The 22,322-nt window shown below is 56.7% G+C and overlaps 1 protein-coding gene across 1 annotated transcript in view; it reads right to left on the bottom strand.

Moving 5' to 3' along the window:
* The window catches only part of PYGB (glycogen phosphorylase B), a 53,505-nt gene that overhangs the window by 6,805 nt on the left and 24,378 nt on the right, over positions 1-22,322 (bottom strand). The window contains exons 3-16 of the mRNA XM_017541426.2: positions 22,182-22,260; positions 19,676-19,779; positions 16,370-16,501; positions 14,394-14,505; positions 13,831-13,913; positions 12,669-12,812; positions 11,991-12,083; positions 10,753-10,899; positions 10,056-10,219; positions 8,982-9,096; positions 7,808-7,909; positions 6,617-6,764; positions 2,572-2,630; positions 409-550 (exon numbers count right to left, since the gene is read on the bottom strand). Of these exons, the coding sequence (XP_017396915.1) occupies positions 409-550; positions 2,572-2,630; positions 6,617-6,764; positions 7,808-7,909; positions 8,982-9,096; positions 10,056-10,219; positions 10,753-10,899; positions 11,991-12,083; positions 12,669-12,812; positions 13,831-13,913; positions 14,394-14,505; positions 16,370-16,501; positions 19,676-19,779; positions 22,182-22,260 (1,624 nt within the window). The remainder of the gene's footprint in view (positions 1-408; positions 551-2,571; positions 2,631-6,616; positions 6,765-7,807; positions 7,910-8,981; positions 9,097-10,055; positions 10,220-10,752; positions 10,900-11,990; positions 12,084-12,668; positions 12,813-13,830; positions 13,914-14,393; positions 14,506-16,369; positions 16,502-19,675; positions 19,780-22,181; positions 22,261-22,322) is intronic.

The following is a 22,322-nucleotide window of genomic DNA, read 5'->3' on the forward strand; positions in this document are numbered from 1 at the left end:
AGGGGCCCGCACAGTCACTGGCCAGGTGCGTGTCCTGCCAGCAGAGGGGCCCGCACAGTCACTGGCCAGGTGCGTGTCCTGCCAGCAGAGGGGCCTGGGGTAGAAGGCATGGCTAGAGGCAGGAAGAGAGGACAGGCGAGGGAGGGTACAGAGGGCAGGCCAGGTAGGAGCGGCAGTAAGGGAGCCCCTGCCTGTGACACCCAGGGCACCCCGGGACACGCTGTGAGCCCTACGCACTGCACAGGAAGCACTCCCCAAAGCCTTTCCCTGCTCGCCTACCGCCCGGCTGGCTGGGCCTGGGTGTCCAGGCAGAGCTGAACTGGCTCAGGACAAAAGGCCCAGGGCCAGCACAGTGCCTGTTCCCGGGCAGAAGTGGGTTTTCTGTCCCATGCAGGTTTCCAGGGCTACCTTTCTCAGCCAAGGACACGCGGTAGTTCTCCAGGAAGATCACTTTCAGCCTGTCGCCCACAACTGGGTCATGATTGACGACGTCACCAATGGACGTGACCAACTTGATGATCAGCTTGGCCATGTGGTAACCGGGCGCTGCCTAGAGAGGGGAGGGTGAAGGTTTTTGGCATGAAAACACCTTGCCCAGGTCCTTGGAGGTGCTCCTGGTCCCTGGGTCTACAGGAGGGTGAAACCAGAGCCACAGGAGCCTGGTGTTGGGACGGTCAGTAGGGGAGCTGGGGAGGCCGCCCTGGCCCCGAAGTCTCGGCTTCTGCTAAGTGCTCACGGTGACAGCCACCTCACCACGTCCAGAAATATGTCCGCCTCAAGTCTGGTTTTCTGGTTGTAGTTAGGTTTTCAGAAATTACAACGTAAAAGAGACCAGGACTTCTAGAGCTGCCAACTTACAAGAAACACAAAGAACTGTCACTAGGGACAGCTGGGACATACTGGAGGGACGCATTCGGAAACAGCCAGGGTAGCACAGAGAGACAAGCCACTGCCTGTAACAGACCGACCGTGGGGAAAACCTACAGAGAACGGAGATACTGCGGCCAGTCCAAGGTGCGGACTCGCTGGGCCCCGACTCAGATCAACTGTTAGAAATGTCTGTCACTTTACAGACGGCTAGGCCCAGGGACCCAGGAAGTGTCTGAGTGGACATTTCATGACGCGGGCACTCCTGTCCAGTGTGTGACGGACGGTGGTACCGTGTGGTGATGTTTCAGTCTACCTCCGCTGTGGTTCTGGTAGAAAACATCATTTTATGAAGAGGAATGCTGACGTATGTAAGAGGCAGAGTACCTGCTGCTTGCTGTGAAATGCTCCAGCTAGTCTGGGGAATAGGTTTATGGTTTTGCTACAGTTCTTCCTGCGTTTCTCTAGGTTTAAATTTTTTTTCCTTTTTTTTTTTTTTGCTGAGACAGGGTCTGGCTGTGTCACCCAGGCTGGACTGCAGTAGTGCAATCATAGTTCACTGCAGCCTCAACCTCCCTAGCTCAATCGATCCTCCTGCCTCAGCCTCCCAAGTAACTGGGACTACAGACATGCACCACCACGCCCGGCTGATTTTTGTATTTTTTGTAGAGGTGGGGTTTTGCCACATTGCCCAGGCTGGTCTCGAACTCCTGGGCTCAAGTGATCCACCCTCCTCAGCTCCCAAAGTACTGAGATTACAGGTGTGAGATACCATGCCCAGCCTAAAATTTTCATTTATAACATTTAAAACTTTTTCAAGAGAAGGGGGCGGGGTGGGGGGGGGAATCCTTTTTCAAAGTCCGTATCTCTAAGAACTTTACGTACTGATATACTAACAAATAAAATGAAACAATTCCAAAATTTGCTTCAAAAGCAGCAGGTGACAGGAGTGGGCAGAGACCAAATGGGGTATGTCGGGAGGGGGCGGAGCCTGGAGGAGTGCCTACCCCTCTGAGCAGCTTCCCACTAAGGGAAGGCAGGGAGAGGGTGGCCTTCAGGCTGCACACAGGCACCAGCACCCCAGACCCCGGCCTTGCCATGGAGGGCTGGGGCGCCTCACAGTCCGGACTCACAGGGCCACTGCTCCAGCAGGGCCCTCCTAAGGACGCTGCACTGCACAGTAGCCCCACAGTCCCAGATAAGGACTAAGCTACTAGGGAAACATGGCAAGAGGTGGGGACACTGGCCACAGAGGGCTGAGTATGACAACGTGACCTGGGACTCGATGATAGCATATTTAGGACTCTGAAAGTACGTGTCACAGTAAATAAAGTGAACTGAAACCAGGCAATGCTCAGGGCATGTGCAGAGGATGAAGCAGCCACAGCCGCCCTGTGCCCACTGGGCACCATGCAATCCTATGGGCACACAGAGAAAGGACCCTCTGAGGTGGGCAGCAGCAAGCCCACTGGGGACTGGCCCTCTAAGCTAGGGACCCCTCCGATGAGCTGGGCAAGCAGGCTTCCATTCCATCCTGACTCTCTACAGGGTCCCCAGCCCCACAGGCACACCAGAGGGGCCGGTGACTGCTGGGCAGCTGGCTCCTGAGTGGGGACATGGTGGCACCATGAAAAGCATGTAGGTTGCCCACCCACTGTCCCCAAACCAAACACCACAGAGAGGACTGTAGAGGAAGTCACTCACCTTGCCCCCAATCATAACAGTCCTGGGCACAAAGGCCTTGGCCGGCTCTCTTTTGATTCCTGCAGGACACATGGAAGAGATTCACACAGGGCACTGGGAGCTGGACACGCCCTGCCGGGGCTCAGCAGCCTCAGAGGCCAACACTGAGGCAGGACAGGCAGGCTCCACCATGAGTGTGCTTCCAGGCCCAGTGACATGGGTGGCAGCAGCGCAGGCCACTGGCCATCCACCTGCCTACCCACTGGGAACCTGCCACTTACAGGGGAGCGAGGCCACCCTGAGGTCTGCACTTAGGTTCCCGGCTGGTGAGGAAGGCCAGCCAGGACCACTGACAAACCGGGCAGCTGACCTGCGCAAAGACGCTGTTCCCAGGGGCTCAGAGGAAAAGCTGTACCTCAGTTTCCAGAAAAGCCCAACACAGGAGCCTCTTTGGGTCTGGTCACATGAGGGGCACACTTGTGGGTTTTGTTGGTTTTGTTTTTTGAGACAGTGGCTCCCTCTGTCGCCCAGGCTGGAGTGCCGTGATGTGATCACAGCTCACTGCAGCCTCTACCTTCCAGGCCCAAGCAATCCACCCACCTCAGCCTCCTGAGTAGCTGGGATCCCAGGCATGTGCCACTGTGCCCAACTAATTTTCTTTATTGAGACAGAGTCTAGCTCTGTCACTAGGCTGGAGTACAGTGGCATGATCTCGGTTCACTGCAACCTCTGCCTCCCAGGTTCAAGCGACTACAGGCACACACCACCACGCCTGGCTAATTTTTATATTTTCAGTAGAGACGGGGTTTCACCATGTTGGCCAGGGTGGTCTCAATCTCTTGACCTTGTGATCCACATGCCTTCGCCTCCAAAGTGCTGGGATTACGGCGTGACTCATCGCACCCGGCGCTAAGTTTTTAATTTTTTGTAGAGATGAGTGTCTCCCTATTGCCCAGGCTGGTTTCAAACTCCTAGGCTCAAGCAATCCTGCTTCGGCCTTTCAAAGTGCAGGGATTATAGGCGTGAGCTACCACTGCACCCGTGCCCTACAGCTCTCGTGCCTTAAACTGTTTGTTGTTTTAAGAGTCAAGGTCTAGCTCTGACCCAGGCTGCTGCAGCGGTGTAATCAGGGTTCACAGCAGGGCCCAAGTGATCCTCCCACTGCAGCCTCCCAAGCAGACGAACTGCAGGCACCACAGGTCACCACGTGCGGCTACCTTTTTCACCGTTAGTACAGATGCGGTCTTGCTTTGTTGCCCAGACCTGTCTCAAACTGCTAGCCTCAAACAGTCGTCAGGTGTCAGCCTCCGAAATCATCCGGATTACGGGGTGAACCACCACACTGGCCTTAAACAGTGTGTTAAACACCTTGTTTTGATGGTACAGAAAGAAAAAGCAGCGACCTCAGCCTTGTGGTTGTGGTGCTACCAGCCTGCAGGGGTGCCGGGCAGGACCTCGGGGCTCCCTTCTGCCTTGCTGGGACATGAGGTGAGGGCCCCTGAATTCTTCACGGAAGTGGACGGAGGGTCAAGCCATGACGGCCAGCTCACTGCCAGCCCAGCAAAAAGACTGTCCTCACCAGGTCACGGGTTTGCAGATGTCAGGGGAGGGTCCTACAAAAAGGGGATGAGCGGCTGCCCTGGACAGGCATTAATCAGCAAGCCGGGCCCAGGCAGGGCAGCAAGGAGTCGAGCTGACGTGAACCACCTGGCCCCAGGCTCCAGGAGGAACGTGGCTGCCCCCTAGTGCTGGATCTTGTCACTTCTGGAAATCAGCAGAGAACGTGAAAAATGAAACACAAGTGATGATTTCACCACAACTAAGAAGGAAGGAAACCACGAAAACTTCAGGTCATGGCGGGCAGGGGACGGGGTTTTGAGAATCCTGACCTCTGGGGAGGAGCACTCTGGACAGGGCTCTGGTCCTGGGGGCCACCAGCACAGGTGAGCACCTCTCCCACAAGGGCACCCTTGCAAGACAGGTCCTGGCATCCAGGGGAGCCTCCCACTCAGGTGAGACCTGGAGAGACGGCGGAGATGCAGCCACAGGGAAGTGCCACGGGCTGGGGAAGCATGGCCTTGGCCAGGCAGAGGAGCTGCCCTGGCGGGCTGAGAAGCCTACTCTGAAGAGCCCCAAGCAATCCAGCTCACCCCAACATAGCAATGGAAGTCAGCACCCACCCCCGCCACAGGCCACAATCACACACCCTTGGTGACCACCAACTTGGAAAGACACAGAGCCCAACACAAGTCCTCAGGGAGCAGGGCAGAGAGCAGTGGGCATGGGAGGGAAGTGCAGCCAGGAGCGGCTCCAGAGAGCAGTGCCACTCAACAGGACAAGGACAAACCAGGTCCCAAGAGAAGTAGGCACCAAGGAAGCAGGCCAGAGAAAGCCACCTCATGCCACACTGCAGCCCAGAGCAGAAAACCAAATAGAACCAAATACACATTTGAAACGTACACCAAGAAAACGTCCCTGAAGTCCGGCAACAGGCACCCTGAGTATTGGGGACATGCCCCGTAACAGCCGACACCAAGACATGGCAATGACAGCGAGTCTCTCATGAGACAGACTCAGACCTCGCCGGACGCAGGCTTATGATAGAGTGGGGGACAGGAGGAAGGAAAGAGTATTGATGCTGTGAACTCTGACAGTGGGGAAAGGAGATGCATGTCCACACGTACCAGCACGCACACACACATGCACACGTGTTTACACTCGTGCACACACACACGTCTATGTGCATACACACAGACGTGGGGCAAGGGGGAAGACCAGCAGGAGTGAGCACCAGTCTGTTGGCTGCCCCCTGTGAACAGCTGGAGATTACAGCGCGTCATTCAAAGCAAATGAACCAACCGAGCAGAGCGTCTGGAAAGCCCGAAGGCCAACATTAAAAAACGATGCAACTGACTGCGGGGCACTGGACCAGGAGGAAGGGGGAGGGTGACCAGTGCCGCTCACTGCCGCTTGTAAATGCGACCAAGCGTTGTGCAAGTGGAGGACTCGGGGTCACCACCAGGGAAACGCAGAGCGTCACAACTGCAGGAGAAAAACAGGCAAAGAAAGACGACACAAGGTTCCCACACACCACCTCGGAGCCAGGAAGCCACAGCCCTGGGAAGCACCTCCCTGGCGCCCACACGGCAGAGGGGACCTCAGCGGGGGTGGCCACCAGCCTCTGTCCTACCAGATGTGTCTCAAACACACTGAGATCCTCCACCTGATCGAGGCTTACTCATTGAGAATAGGAGATCTTTTCCCAGGAGGAGCTTTGTATCAGAAAGAAAGATATGTGGTTTCTTTGGTTTTTAAAATATCTACTTTATTAAATAACAAAATTTTAGAAACCTAGTTCTTCCTTAAGGTTTTATTATCTATTAAACCTAGCAAATGTTCATATTGACCTTTGGGTGTCTCTGATTCATGTTTGTTCTCATAATTAAATGCCTTTAGACAACAGAAGATACATATATAACACATATTATCTTAATTTTTATAAGTGTACTTTAAATGCCTCTAATAAGCATAATCTTTCCAAATAAGATTAGTTTCATAGAGATAATAACTAAATTTAAAATAAAAACCGAAGGCCCGGTGCAGTGGTTCATGCCTGTAACCTCAACCCTTTGGGAGGAAGAAGTGAGTAGATCACTTGAGGTCAGGAGTTTGAGACCAGCCTTGGCAACATGGTGAAATCCTGTCTCTACCAAAAATACAAGGGCATGGTGGCATGAGCCTGCAGTCCCAGCTGCTTGGGAGACGGAGGTGGGAGGATTTCCTGCGCCCTGGGTGGTGGGAGCTGCAGAGAGCCATGATGGCACCACTGCACTCCAGCCTGGGCGTTTCGGGTGTTTTAACTGTTCACCTATTTATGTGAGGATTGGCGTGGAGCACACAGAAAAATGTGGCTTTGGCTTAAAAGGAACGGGCAACATCACACATGCACACACCTACACATGCACAGTCCCCCACCATGAGAAAGGCCCAGGGTCTGTGCACAACTGGCAGGCAAGGGCAAGCCTTGGGCCCGGCACGAGGTCGTGCAGGCGATGCCGGCACTCACGGTTATACAGGGTGACCACGTGCAGGCAGTTGAGCAGCTGCCGCTTGTACTCATGGATCCTCTTCACATGCACATCAAACATGGAGGAGGGGTTGATCTTCACCTTGTACTCCTTCTCCAGGAAGGCTGAGAACTTTAGCTTGTTCTCCTGGGAGAGAGAGGGGGAAGGACGGCTGGAGACTTCACCAGGACTCCACCCACTGACCCTGTGGCTTCCTGCTTGGAGTGCTCTGTCAAGAGGGCCATGGGGAGGGGGCAGGGGTGCACAGGCCGGAGCCGAGGGGCAGAGACGGCATCAGGGGTCGTCTCATGGGAAAAGGGGAGGGGGTGGTGCTGAAGGGGAATCCGCACCAGGACTGGCAAGGAGTGAGGAGACGGCCCAGGACCATGCCTGGAGCCAAGCAGAGGACTCTGACGAGCCAGGCGTGCAGGCAGGGGAGCAGCGCGGGAGCAGGATGGCTGAAAGGACCACAAGGAGGACTAGTTTTGGCCTCTCGGAGGCCAAGCTCGACAGGCTGTGGGGATGCCCTCCAGCCCACTGCGGTTTGAAGGCTGCCATGACTGGCCCTGGTCAAGCCGAGGGGCCGCAGCCAGTGCAGACAGCTTGTGCACCTGCACAGCTCTCCAGGGGCAAAGAGGGCACCACACTGGAATCGGCTTCTAGAAGCTTCCCTACAGAACTGACTGGTGGCAGAGGGTCAAGGCATGGGCAGGGCTGGCCTGGGGTCTGCACTCGCCTGTCTGCCGCGTGACCTGTCCTCCTTGGGGCCCTCATCTGGAAGGTTGAGTGGGATGGAGAGACCTCAGGGGACACTGATGGCCTCACCCTTAGTCCTGTTTTGAGTCCCCACTAAAGCCCCAGTGGGTACCCCAGGACCTGTGCTGGGCCTGCAGGAGGGTTGGGGCCAGGGCCTACCTGCCTGGCTGTGGGAGAGCTGGGGCTGGGGCCAGGCCTACCTGCCTGGCTGTGGGAGGGCTGGCGCTGGGGCTGGGGCCGGGCCTACCTGCCTGGCTGTGGGAGGGCTGGGGCTGGGCCTACCTGCCTGGCTGTGGGAGGGCTGGGGCTGGGCCTACCTGCCTGGCTGTGGGAGGGCTGGGGCCGGGCCTACCTGCCTGGTTGTGGGAGGGCTGGGGCTGGGGCTACCTGCCTGGCTGTGGGAGGGCTGGCGCTGGGGCTGGCGCTGGGCCTACCTGTTTGACCTTGGCAACGTCCCTGATGAACGCCTCATCATTGACCAGTGGGAGCAGCTTCTTCAGCTGGCTCAGGTCAGTCAGGAACTCCTCCCCAATTTTCTGGAGAACATAAAGGTTCCACTCACTGTGGGCCTCGACCTCCTGAAGCTGGGCCCCTAGCGGCCTGCCCTCCTCCTGTTGTCACCCACGCCCCTGCTTTCCCTGGAATCTGCTTGCCCAGGAATTCCACGTCTCAGGCTGCAGGGTCACTGCGGCGGCCCCTCCCACCTCTTCCAAGAGGGCTTCAGCAGGTAGCCCAGTCCCACCAGTTCAAAGGTCCACAACAAACACACGAGCCTCCCGCAGCCACTGATCCCAGGGTTCTCTGACGTTGAACAGCCCACCACCACCAAAACTCGAAGGCGTCCTCCTGCCACCCTCCGCCAGCGCCTTCCCTGCCTCCACGCTGCAGCAGGCAGCCCCCTCAAACCCAGCACCTCACCCAGGGCCCTCCTGGGGGCTTCCCGGTTATGGCTGCCAACACTCAGCCGCCTGTCCTCATGATGCCCAGGGCCACCTTAGACTGCACGGAAGCCACACTGCCTTCCAGGCCCCAGGGACCTATCCCCCAACACATGGCATCGGAACAGTCTGCCCCAGGGTGCTGCTCCCTCCCTCTTCGTTCCCTCCTCAGACCTCAGCTTTCCCGGGCAGCCTTCCCTGACCATAGCCCCAGGTGGGCAGCCTCCCCAGGCAGGCCCCAGCGGTCCCACCCTCCCAGCCGCTGGTGCTTGTCTGCAGCACAGGGCCTGGCACCTCAGCACTGTTTCCCCTGGGAGCCGGCATTGGAGCTGGCGTACAGACAGGAGACAGGTGCTCAGCCTGGTGGACTCTCCTGGCAGTCAGCCGCCTCTTGCCTCTTTTGCAGTGGCCCCGTGGCTGTGCTCAGCCACACCCAGCCCTCCCTAAGCCGGCTTCTGAACTCATACACAGGACCCGCCGGGCCCCACTGGGTGACTGTCTGGCCCAGCACCCATGTTCAGGGTTTCGGCCCGCGTGACCAGACGCCTGCAGGTCAACACTTGAAGGACAGACTCCTGCCCACTCAGCAACCGCTCAGCAGGGCTGACAACACAGCCTGCGGGTCTCAGCCCAGGCGTCCCCATGGGCATGGGCGGGGCCTGGCGCTCACCTCCACGATGGTGTCGGCCAGCCCCGGGTTGCACAGCAGCAGCCACCGGCGGGGCGTGATGCCGTTGGTCTTATTCTGGAACTTCTCTGGCTCCAGTTCATAAAAATCCTTAAAGCTGCAAACACAGAAAACAGGTAACTGTCACAAATGCTGTGCTTTGAACCAGGTGAGCAAGAGACCTTAAGGCCCTTTTAAGGAGGTCCCCGGGAGTCCTCAAGCTCAGTGTTTCTGTTCTGTTTTCTGCCAACAGTGACCACAGTGGTTGCAGGCTCTGAGAACCACGCGAAGGCAGAGCCGCACCCCAGGGACTCTGTGGCCGGCTGTGTGGTTTGCCCAGCTACAACCTTGCAGGTATTAGAGCCTGGACATTCTCCAGAGCAGTCTATGCGGAAACAGGTGTCCAGGTCATGACTGCCAAGACCGTGGGACTTTAGGGCTTGAGAAGCTGCATTCGGCTTCTCCACCTGCGAGTGGGGAGGGGCTGGACACAGAAGCTTGCCGTGGGCAGCAGGCACAGAACCCGCAGCCCAGCCCCGGGCACAGAAGCCACCCCCGTCCCCTCAACATGCTGCCCAGTCCCAGGCACAGAAGCCCCCACCCTGGGTGCTGACCCCACAGCACTCACAGTAGGCTCTCAGTACATGCCAGGAAAAGAGTGGGAGCAATTCCTAGATCATGCCCCATCTGAGAGGAGCAAGAATGAGATCTGACCTAAGAACCACACCTTCAAGCCCTGTCCAAGACCCAGCAGTGGCGGGGGAACCACTGCAGCAGAGCTTCCACCTGGGCCCCCAAGAAGGCAGGGGTGTAGGAGAGCAACAGGAGACAAAGCCATCTCTCCACTGCCCACAGAGCCAGAGTCCACCAGAGGCCCCCGTGTGCTGGCCGGTAAACACACAACAAGGTGTGACCCTGACAGGGTGTTCTGGGCAGCGCTGTCAGTCCCATGGAGGCAGGGCCCAGTGGCAAGGGGTGCGTGCCACACAGCTGGGTCCGTGTGTGTGGTGGATGGTCCTAGATGCAGGCCTGGGTGTCAGACAGAGCTGGCCCTGCTCGGGTGGGCGCTTCACTCACACCGACTGTTTCACGATCTCCGAGTGGATCCTCGCCACACCGTTGACAGCGTGGGACCCAATCACACACAGGTGGGCCATGTTGATCCGCTTGCAGTCCCCCTCCTCGATCACAGACATTCTGCGCAGGCGGTCCACATCCCCGGGAAACAGCGCAGCCACGTGCTGATGTCAAGACACAGAGCGTCGTGGGTGGGCACAGGAGGCCTCATGGAGAGCCAGCACTCCCCGTAACCAGGGGACAGTCCATGAGCACCCGTGAGAAGCTCTTCTGCCTCCAGGGAAGTCCAGGAGCTGCTACAGCCAGACCTTACTCGAGTGCCCTCAGCCCCAGCTGGCACCTCGGATGCATCTCGCAAGGGGCCCGGCTCAAGGAGGTTCTCGCCCCACTCCCCAGCCCGGGAAAGGGTCCCACCCAGCCCAGGAACCCACAGGGCTGCTGTGTCTGAGGAAAATGGGTCTGAGGAACAGGACATGCCTTTCGATTTACAAGGAGGGACCTGGGATGGCTGTTGGTCAGGTATGGGTATCAGCCAACGGCTCTGCAAGGGACAGCCCCCAGGCCAAGCATCGTCTGCTCAACAGAGGCTGCCTAGCTGGAGGAGTAAAGCGCCTCCTCTCCCCGGCCAGGTAGGGGCGCTGGCGTGCGTGGAGCTGCCACCCCACACCCCCACAAGGCAAGCCGGGCCCACACTCACGTCCAGGTGACGCTGGTTGATGGCATAGATGATCTCCAGGTGCCGCGGCAGCAGCTTCTCAAACATGGACACAGGCCAGCGCTCCAAGGCCTCGGGCAGCACTGTGTGGTTGGTGTACGCACAGGTCTTCTTTGTGATTTCCCAAGCCTAGACAATTTGTCATTGTTCCGTGTGTTTGCTTAGAAACAAGCAGCTCTCTGGCCAGGTGCCTCGGCAGGGTGAGCATCCAGGATCCCATGTAGACGCTGCATCCCCTAGGAAGGGCCACTGTGTCCTCTGCTCTCCAGGGTGGATCTAGAGCCCTCTGAAAACCTGGCACACAGCCCAGAGCCCTCACTCTGCTGGCACGACCCATCGAAGTGTGACATCATAGTCCAGCGTGTGACTCACGCACAAGGAAGACACGCTCGCCTGCTACGTGGGGTCACTTTCATACTCTCCCGTCACTGGTAATCAGATCACTGAGCGGTTTTCTATTTATTTCCACTGTGGCCTGACACCCACCGTGGGGAGGGCACTGGTCACTACATGGACCTGCCCCGTGGTGGCCAGGACTGGGGGACCTGCAACAGATGCAGCCTCACCTGGAGTGCACACACCCCAAGACCAGAGAGGGGCTTGGGTTTCCACAAAACGGAGTAAAAAAAATTGTTTTACGTTTCTGTTTTTGTTTTTCTGGGCGTGTGCCACCATACTTGGCTATGTTTTTTTAGAGGTGGGGGTCTTGCTGTATTGCCCAGGCTAGTCTCTAACTTCTGGCCCCAAGCGACCCTCCTGCCTCGGCCTTCCAAAGCACCAGGATGGTGGGCGTGAGTTGCCACACTGGCCTGTTTTATGGTTCTACATGCTGATTTACTAACAGTTAGATTAAGAAAAATCCCACCACACAAAAGTATCTAAGTCTAAAATATGCTGACTCTCGAGAGCAGGCACATGAATATGGGGAGCGCAGAGCTCTTAACACTTAATGCTTTGGGGAGCTGTCACCAAGCCAAGATGAGAACACACCAACGGGAAGCCCTGAGAAGTGTTGGAGCCCTATCCTTGTCCTCTGTCCCCTGCACCCTGGCCCTATAGAACCTCCATCTCCTGGAACCAGACCCTTCCCACAGCTGCGTCTCATGATGACCACACAGCTCTCCCAAAGCCAAGGGAGAGGGCCCCCAGCTCTGCCCTCGTAGCCATGGTCTGCACAGGCTCCAGGCTCTGGGGAGGTGCTGCCCTTTTCCTCCACTTACCTTGTCCCAGTCCACCTTCTCCACGTCCACCAGGATCCGCATGAGCTCGGGGATGGAGAGGGCAGGGTGGGTGTCGTTCAGCTGGATGGCCACCTGCAATGCAGGTCACACAAGGCGTGCCATTCAGTCACCTCATCCTGCATGGGCACCCGCAGCTGTTGGTGTATGCAACCCCCGGTGTGAAGGAGCCGGCCCAGCCCACTCCACCCAGAGGAGCCTGGAGAACAGGGAGGGATTCTGAGGAGGGAGTAAGGAGAACGGCCTGGCTCGCACTGTGGCAGGCGTGTGCTGCGCCCGATGTGCTTGCTGGTGAGTGCCCTACAGCAGGATGCTCTGCCGCAGGTGGTGCTGCCGCCAGACGCCAGGAGCACGTACTGCTGTACTGCACGCAGGCCACGGGGGCTCTGTCACGGGGGCTATCGGGGCTTTGTCTGAAATAACTGCACTTAGCCTGACAAGGACATCTGACCTTGCACGGGGGCTTTTTTCACCATGTCCTTTGCTGACGTGACTCCTATCAAAGCCAGTGGCCCTTGTTACAGGAGAAAGGGCCTGAGTGGGATCCTGGTCCAGGATGACAAGACCCCGGACAAGGACCATGTGCCATCCCACTCTAGCCCCTTCTGGGACACGAGGAAGCCTGAGGACACCGAGATCCTTCCGGGGGCCGCCATGCACCTTGTCTGGGAACGTCTCGAAACATGTTCTCACAGGGTCCCGGCAGCCGAATTTGGACGACTTGAAGCGGCGGATGATGTCCTGGAGTGTGGCGGCCACCACGAAGTACTCCTGCTTCAGCCGCAGCTCCTTCCCCTCGAAGAACTGCACACGACAGGGCAAGCTGGCGGGGGGGTGTAGGCTGGGGGCGCACGCCCCATGACCCAGTCCCAGGACCATTCTCCTCCCCCGGAAGTCTAGGTCGGCAACCTGGCTCAAGGGCACAGGCAGAAGACTGAGAGGAGCCCAGCCTGGCCACCTGATGTCAGGGCCTACCTGTGCACCCTCAGGTTGCTGGGAAAGGTCACCCCACCTGTGGAACACACCCCAAGACACAGTGTCCATCCCTTAGGATAAGTACAGTGCCAGCCCTGCTCAGGAACTACAATGTCGAAGCACAGGACTTCTGGAACGTTCTGCAGCTGGGGCTTGGGGTCTGCCCACAGTCTCACGGGGCCAGGGGAGGGCACTCTGTGATGCGCCTTCCGGCACTCAGGCCTTTGCTCCTGTGTGCAGAGGTTACCTTTATAAAATAAGCTAACTTTTAAACACACTCTGCCCACTAAGGCAAATTCTTAAGGACTTGTCAGGCAACAACAAAAAGAAGGCCACTGGGCACTAAATGCAGGTGGCAGTGGGGAATGTGGCTGCAACACCATCACGTAGCAGGGGAAGGGCATGTGCCAAGGACCTTCTGAACGTCCCCAGGCATCATGCCAGGCAGGTGCTACCGTTCCTGGACACACAGATCTCCTACTTGGGGAAGTGGCGCCGCAGGCTAGAACAGCACACAGGCTACAGGGCTGATGGGCTCCAGCCAGCCCCAGGGAGCAGCTGTGTGTTTACAAGGGGAGCGGATAAGAGGAGGAAGTGGCAGAGAGAGGACCAGAGAGAGGACCACAGAGCTGCCAAGAGGCGCACAAGGACCCGCTTGGCTTTATCAAGGACAGCGCACCCCACTCCTACCCAAGGGCATTGTGCATGCACTCGAGGTGGGAGGGCCACCAGGCGGCTGCTTGCCAAGTCTAACAGCAGGCCCACTGGGGAGCCCGGCCAGCCAGCCCACCTCACTATGCTGGAAAGCAGCACGGCCTGAACGAGAGTACCCAGGCCAGCTACTCACATTATCGTTTGGATACAGGACCCTGGAGATGTTCTCAGCCAAGTTCCGGTCCAAGACTGCCTCGATGTAGTCTCCCACGTTGACTAAGAAGAGACAGAGCGGGGTAAGCACTCCTGTGCCTCCTGGCTGGAGCACTGCAACTGCTCAGGGGCCTACTTGCAAAGGCCAAGGAAAGGTGCTCGAGCACAGGACTCCCCGAGCCGCTGCACTGCTTCACCTCGCCCCCGCCCCTGGAGGGACAGCTGACCCCTCCCGCAGCTCCCCCACATATGCACACAACTCCAGTGCCCGCACTCCTCCCCAGAGGCATGTGATCTGCACAAGCTGACCCGGGTACCCGGGTCCCAGATGTCTTCATGGCTCTGCCTGTTGGCCATTCCCAGGCAGGCCCCCCAAACACGAAAGCTGTACCAGCCTTGCTTTTCACCAGGACCCGGGTCCCAGGGGAGAGCCATGCAGCCTCCAGGACAGTGAGCCGCAGGTCACGGTAAAGGCTGTGGGCAAGGGCGTCTGGGACCAGCCACCCCCATGGACACAGGGGTGCCAAGAACCACGGAACGTACAGTCCTGCAGCTTGAAGTCGTTGGGAGCCTTGGCAGACCACAGCCGCATGGTATTGACAGTGTTGTTCTTGTAGCCGGGCACCGGGGTGTCGTAGGGCATGGCCAGCACCACCTGGCCATGAAAGGGGTTGCTCAGGATGGAGTGGCAAGGACCCCTGCTGGCCCCTGCACCTCTCCCTACCGCAGCCTCCTCTTGAGCACCTGGCCTCCTGCTGGCCCCCTATGGTCTCCCCCTTCTGCCCAAACACATCCACCAGGCCCATTCTCAGCATCACAGTCCCCGCCTGCGCCTGCCCCTGTGGGGCCCGCGTTGCCATACTGAGAGGACCACCCGTCCACCACCCTCCCCAGATCAGATCTGTCTTCTCACTTTACCTTCCTCGGGAACGGCCTTCGACTAAAGAATCATCCCATCCCAACTCCCTGAGGTGCTGCAGCACCAACCCCAGCTCCCTCCTTGCCCTCTGGCCTCCATACCTCCCCTCCTGATTTGTCTCTGTTCTAGCAACTCCAGCAGGCAGCCGCTCACCTCTGCCTACGGGAAGGCTGTTCCTGCGGCCCTGTGGCTGCCTTGCCTGCTATCCTCAATGTTCCCAGCACCCCAGCACAAACCCAGCCATGTCCCTCTGCCCCAGCCTGGCTCCCTCTCTCCTCAACAAACCCCCAAGTTCCCGGGCGTCCAGAGGCATCAGCTCTGCTCCCATCAAGCGCAGGAGGAAGCTCACAAAGCTGAGGCTCGCCTGCGGTCCCAGCTCCCCGGCAGGTGCACTCAGGGATGCTTGGGTTCACCCCGATACACATGCCTGTGGCACTGCCAGTCAGTTCCGACAGCCACACAGGCTGTGTGCCGAAACCACCAAGACTAAAACCGCAGTATCCCTTTCCCTTCCTCTCTGCTGTCAATCCTCGCCCCTACTCCACAGGCGACACCCAAGAGAGAGACAAGTCCCCAGCAAGGCATTCCAGCCCCTTCCATCCTGGCCAGCCCTCGGGACTGGGCCCATCTTCCAGCCTGCCTGGAATGCCCCAGGTCTCCAGCCCCCTCACTCACACTGACACACTCATCCACAAGCACATCTACAGCACCGGTCCCCTGCCCAGCTTCTGCAAGTTAAATACAACTTTTCATGGCATTTTCAGCCTCCATGGCGTGGCCCCAGCCACTCTAAGCCCACATATTTGATTAAAATTGTGTCCTACAAAGTCAGGACAACTCCCTCTGTGCACCAGTGACCACCCGCTTCCAGGCTCTCCTGTTGTCACCCCTCGGCCTCCATCACAGGTGGCCAAGTCTCACCAATTCCCCCACGTTCTCCTGTGGCCTCTCCTGCCAGCCCCCACCCTGCCCTAGTCACCCCAGCTCCCAGCTGCCTTGAGCCTGGACCAGGTGCTCCCTCAAGTGGCCTCTGTGTGCCTGGCACCCCTTGCTGTTGAGCACCCTAGGCTCTTGCCCTAGTTCTGCTGGGCGGGAGGGCCTGGCCCCACCCCAGGATGCTGCCGAGGCCTCGAACACTCTCCGGAGGCTCTGACACTGATGCTTTGAGAGCTGTGGGCCATGTAGGGCACCAGGGCCCAATCGAGCCTGTTGTGTGCTCCACAGAGACAGTGGGAGCTGTTCTCGCCCACCCCAGGGACTAGTGCCCCCATCCCTCAGAATACCCTCCTGCCTACAGCGGGGTTCCCATGAGCATCTGACAGCTGCATTCTCAGCCCCAACACACAGCTCCTGACCAGTGGGGCTTCCCCCGCAGCGTCTCACTGCTATGCTCAGCATTTCCACTGTTTGGGAAGTTCCCATCAGAGTGTAAGAGACTGGGGAGATGAGGAGAGTAAACCTCCCCCTGATTTTACCTTAGGTCTTCCAGGGAGGCAGCAAGCCCCCGACACCCCAAAAGAAGCCGAGGTGACTATGAATGATCCGCAGCAGTCCCCTCGCCGAGCCCCAGCCTTGCCCCCAGACATTTCGGCCCAGGTACCTGTGTGTCCAGCCACTTCACGCCATCAGGGGTGTGCTCCACACGCCCGTAGAAGTGCACGGGAAGCATATACTCAGGCCGCGCTTTCTCCCAGGGGTTGCCGTAGCGCAGCCAGTCATCGGCCTCCTCTACCTGGAAAGGGGCCAGCAATGAGGGCACACTCAGGGCAGACATCCTGGGCTGCTGCCCTGTCCTTGGCCCAGCAGACCATGCAGTGGAGATCACATAGTGCCTGGCACTGAAACTTACCTACGGCCATTTACCACATCAGGATTCCCACTTGTGGTCAAGCCCGTGTGGGTAAAATGAACACTGTGAATATTGAAGTCCCAAACTCGAAATTCAGAAATATGCACCCAAATAAGAAGACACTAAGGGCCGGGCGTGGTGGCTCACGCCTGTAATCCCAGCACTTTGAGAGGCCGCGGTGGGCGGATCACCTGAGGTCAGGAGTTCGAGGCCAGCCTGGCCAACATGGTGAAACCCCATTTCAAAAAAAAAAAGAAGACACTAAGAACCACTGACTGACATATGCTCTGACCTGGATGAAGCTTGAAAAGCCCACACTCGGTGAAACAGGCCAGACGAAAACATCACCTATCGCATGAGACTATTTACAGGAAATGTTCAGAAAGGGCACCTGCACAGAGACAGAAAGCGGAGGAGAGGCTGTGAGGGCTGGGTATGACTGCAAATTGCTGCAGGGCTTCTTTCTGGGGTGATGAAAACGTTCTTGAGATAGACAGTGGTGATGGTTACCCAACTCTTAATACACTAAAATCGACTTTCTATCTCAATAAAGCTGTTATAGAAGAATCACTAGAAGATACCGCTTTGACAGGGACATGCGGCCAGCAAAGGCTCACGCCTACAGTCCCAGCACTCTGGGAAGCCAGGGTAGGACGATCGCTTGAGTCCACCAGATAGAAGTTGCAGTGAGCTGTGACTGTACAATTGCACTCCAGCCTGGGTAACAGGGCGGAACCCTATCTCCAAAAAAAATTATTAAATTTAAAAAAGAAAGAAAGTGACACTGCAAATCCACAGGTGCAGGAGCCAAGTTGTCAGCCAGCAGGGAAGGGTGCCCTGGATGCGCCCAGGAAGATGAGCTGTTCTAGGAGGCCTTCCAAAAGAAGCTTATTCCCAAAAACTGCACCCAGTGACACTCGGGACCAGTAAATATATAAAACTCTAAAAGCGGCACTGCAGACTCGAGCCACCCTTGCACAGAAATGAGATCACGTCTCTTCTCTTTAGAATGAGCAAGAAGCCCTAGTATGCTACACTGAGGGATTTCCTGTTAATGGTTCCTACCAGAGGTAAAGAGTCACAAGCGACACTGCCTGGCTGTGCTCTTCGGGAGGCACGATGGCTACAGCAGGCACCTCCCCACATCAGGCGCCTCTCCACGGTACTCCCAGAAAGGCCTTTCTGGTGGTGTCTTCTTGTCCACTGTGACATTCCCCAATACCAGGGCCTGGCCATATCCTGCAGTCACTCCAGGAATTGTCTGCAGAAGCAGCAGCTTCCCACATAGGCAGGCAGAGCCTCCATTCCAGGGCCTCCACTCCCCCTCAGCCAGGGCATCAAGTAGGTCACACACTGCTGGCCAACCCTGTCTGTATTTATTTTTGCCACAACTAAAGCCAACTGAAAACCCAGCGCTTTGGGAGGCTGATCAGAACTCCATCTATCAGTTCCCATGAAAAGGAGTTGAGAGGAGGGGTGAGCTTCACTCACTGACCATCCTAAACTGTCACATAAGGTGGCAAGAGTTCAGGAATGAGGACCACCAGAAGGAAAAATGTCTCCGTGGTAAAACAAAAGCCACCACCAATACCTTCCCAGGTGTGGGGGAGCCTCTGAGCTTCTGCCTTATAAGCCCACACATGGTGTGTGGACTGTCGGGGGCCAGAATGAGTCACAGTATCAACATGTGCATGGACTGCACCACCCTGCAGCTCAGACACACAGAGGGCTGGGGCAGAGCTGTCCAGAGGCAGTGGAGGAAAGGTGCCTTTCTCTTTTTAAGGGTGCAGAGGACATCTCTATGAATCAAGCAATGGACCTGAGTCCATTTTAGGTTTATTTTTAGCCATTATGTTTCTTGGCCAACATTTTATTATGAGCATTTTCAAACACGCAGAAACGTTATCCACCCACACCTACGTGCTGTTAGTGGTCTGTCGTCTCTCCAGCCGCCAATCCATTGATTTTGGGGTTTATTTAAAACAAGCTACAGATATCAGTCCACATTCCCACTGAACACATCGCAGTGTGTGTCATGGGCAGCTGCTTCTTGCGTGTTTATGTTTTGGGTTAATTTCTCTGTGGTGGGATGCATGATTCCTACGGACGCCATGGATGAGCTCTGGAGACTGCACCTGCCATGCGGCCCAACCCCGCTTCCCACCCCGCCCCAAGGACGTCTCTGGCACCCACCACACACCCATTCACTGGGGCCGTACACTCTCATGCTACAAATCTTTTGATTCTAACACCAGACCAGCTTTATTTGTGACTTGCAGGCCCCAAATGATATTAAATAAACCATCCTCCAATCAAATGGAATAGTGGTGACTTTCATTCTGAAGCTCATGGGAAGGGAGCTATTGCCTGGCCTCGCCTGGGAGGAGGCTGCATTTTAAGACCATGCCCTCCTCCTCACCATGGTCTCAACCACCTCACTTAGCTGTTGTGTGAGGCTTCAAGATCGAGGCCACTCCTTCCAGAGGCCACTGTACTTTGCAGAGTCCAGCCTCTAACCCAAGGGCACTGTCCCCTCACTGGGGTCAGTGAGTGAAGGCAGAAGGTGGGAGGAAAACCTACAACTGCTCTTCCAACTATTCAGGGCAAATATCCCACTAAGGCTGACCCCAAGACCACTACCCTTCACTCTGCATTTTGGTGTGGCCAGGAAGCTAGCAACCCTCACTACCCAGCTGCCAGTGGCCCTGTCTGGGCAGCCAGGTTTCTGTGTCCTGTATGCCCCCAACTTCCTGTCACCAGGCAGAGGCAGCTGGCAAAAAGCTCAAACAGGGCGCGGCCTCTGCCAGGCCATGTGGACCAAGCTGGAGGGGGGGAGCTGCCCTGACCCGTTCCACGTTACCACTGGCTGACCTGCAGTCCCCTGGTGGGAGCGGTGACAGGGGGCGGGGTACAGGCAGCCTCTGTCAGGGGGCAGCGGAAAGTATAAGCAGTCTGCAGGGGCGGCAGGAAGCATAAAAAGACAAACTGAAAGTGCTGCTCTCTATTTTCTTGTATGAACGAGAGCTGGAAACCATGAAGAAACCAAATCTCACCCACCTGCCAACCATTGACAATCTTCTGATTAAAAATCCCAAATTCATAGCGGATTCCATAGCCATACGCTGCCAGGCCCAAGGTGGCCATCGAGTCAAGGAAACACGCTGAAAAATCAATCATAGATCAGTCAGAATTGAAGGCACGGCACCAAGGTCCCATGGGGAGGCAGCCCACAGGGCGTAAGGCAGAGATTCAGAGGAGATCACACTGACTTCAGGCTTCACCCACAGGAAAACTGGGGCCCTCGCCTGCCCCATGACAGCCTGGGGTCCTCAGGCTTCTCCAGTCACCTTGCCTGCCCCTCACCGCCTCCCTCCATCCTCCTTTGAGGCCAGGTGTGAACAGAGCCTTTGCCACACGGAAGACATCAATGTGGGGGCTACTCAGAGGGTGTGGGAGGATGGAGGGATGAAGAATCTTACAGAACTCGGTGAGGCCTGGAACCTCTCCGAGCACAGACCCCCACTTCACCCCTCTCAGAAATCCCAATTCAGGCTGAGGCCTCGCCAATGCCCTGCACACTCCACTGAAACCCAGGCTGTTCTGACAGCAGGGACACATCAGGTCTCGCCCTACGCTTACTGAAGCCGGCACAGCAGTGGCAGCTGGCCACGTGCAAGTCAACGCCCACCTGAGCAAACACTGCAGTACCAGGGGCCCCGAGGCCCGACAGCGCATGTCATTAAATCCAGCCTTGCTCCAATCCAAACTTATCGAAAGAAAAACAAAACAAAACACTATTTTGAATAAAGATCCAGAGGCCAGGTGTGGTGACTCCCACCTGTAATCCCAGCACTTTGGGAGGCTGAGTGTGAGGATTGCTTGAGTCCAGGAGGTTAAGACTAGCCTGGGCAACATAGTAAGACCCTGTCTTTATAAAAAATACAAAAAATTAGCTGTGCATAGTGACGTGTGCCTGTCGTCCCACCTAGCTACTTGGGAGGCTGGCATGGCATGATCACTTGAACCCAGGAGGTCGAGGCTGCAGTGAGCCTAGATTGTACCACTGTACTCCAGCCTGGAGACAGAGTGAGACGCAACCTTATTAAAAACTACAGGATAGAAAAAACAGGGCCAGGCGCAGTGGCTCATACCTGTAATCCCAGCACTTTGGGAGGCCAAGGCAAACGGATCATGAGGTCAAGAGATCAAGACCAGCCTGGCCAACATGGTGAAACCCCATCTCTACTAAAAATACAAAAATTAGCTGGGCGTGGTAGCACGTGCCTGTAGTCCCAGCTACTCAGGAGGTGGACGCAGAAGAATTGGTTGAACCCAGGGGGCGGGGGTTGTGGTGAGCTGAGATCACACCACTGCACTCCAGCCTGGATGACAGAGTGAGACTTTGTCTCAAAAACAAAGACAAAAACAAACAATAACAACAAAAAGAAACAGGACGGGCGCAGTGGCTCACGCATGTGATCCCAGCACTTTGGGTACGCACATCACCTGAGGTCAGGAGTTTAAGACAGCCTGATCAACATGGAGAAACCCCATCTCTACTAAAAATCCAAAATTAGCTAGGTGTGGTGGCACACACCTGTAATCCCAACTACTCAGGAGGCTCAGGCAGGAGAATCACTTGAACCCAGCAGCTGGAGGCTGCAGTGAGCTGAGACCATGCCATTGCACTCCAGCCTGGGCAACAAGAGTGAAACTCCGTCTCAAAAAAAAAAGACACACACACACACACACACAGAACACACAGATGCCTGTCAGGCCCTCTGCTGAGGGAGCGGGATGAGGGAGTCTCACGGACGGAAGATCTTGAGGACTCGCCTGCAGGAGGGAAGCACATCAAGCTATGGTGGGTTCAGCGCTGCCTGGGTCTGTGGGTGCGGGGCCCTGTGGGCAGAAGGCAAAGGCTCTGTTCACACCTGGCCATGGAGAAGGATAGAGGGAGGCAGCAAGGGCACGGACGGTGGCTGGAAAAGCCCAAGGACCCGGAACACGCTGAGTGGAAGCAGGTCTCGAGGGATTCCCTTGAGTGTACAAAGTCCAGTTCTGCATTTGCTCAGAAGGGACCCAGCAGGAAGACGGTGGTGACCCATCACATGTCACAAAGGCGGAGCGTGGAGGAGGCTGAAGACCCTCAGTGCCCGGCCCTGTTATTTCAGGGTCATCTGCTGACAGTAGCAGAGCTGGAACCACCTGCTGCAAGCAGGGCCACATTCAGAAATCGTCTTTGCATCCTTCGGACTGTCTGCCAATCACTGGCTCTTGTGCCCTGGAAAGTGGTCAGCACACTGGGAGCCCCTCCCAGCACCAGCTTACTCCACGCTGGCAAGATTGTCTTCATGAAAATGCCATGCCCTTTGTGTGAAAAAACATATATTTTCCCCTTTTGCCCCCAATAGTGGCAAAGATTTCAATCTGAAGAACACACTGGCCCATCCACTCAAAGCCAATTTACCCTGAAGCCAATTTACCTGAACCTGGCCTCGCCATGTGGTCACCAACCAAGCCAACAGGTCCAAGAGAGCTCCTCCTAGACGGGGCAGCTTACCTGCCAGCCTCCCCAGGCCTCCATTCCCAAGGCCAGCATCTTCTTCTATCTCCTCAAGTTCCTCCAAGTCCAATCCCAACTGCAAACAAAAACAGAGGCAGCATTTTAATGTTAGTCAATATTTTCCCTTGAATTATAGGC

The sequence above is a fragment of the Cebus imitator genome, unplaced genomic scaffold (assembly GCF_001604975.1).
Source record: "Cebus imitator isolate Cc_AM_T3 unplaced genomic scaffold, Cebus_imitator-1.0 Scaffold134, whole genome shotgun sequence".
Lineage (NCBI taxonomy): Eukaryota > Metazoa > Chordata > Mammalia > Primates > Cebidae > Cebus > Cebus imitator.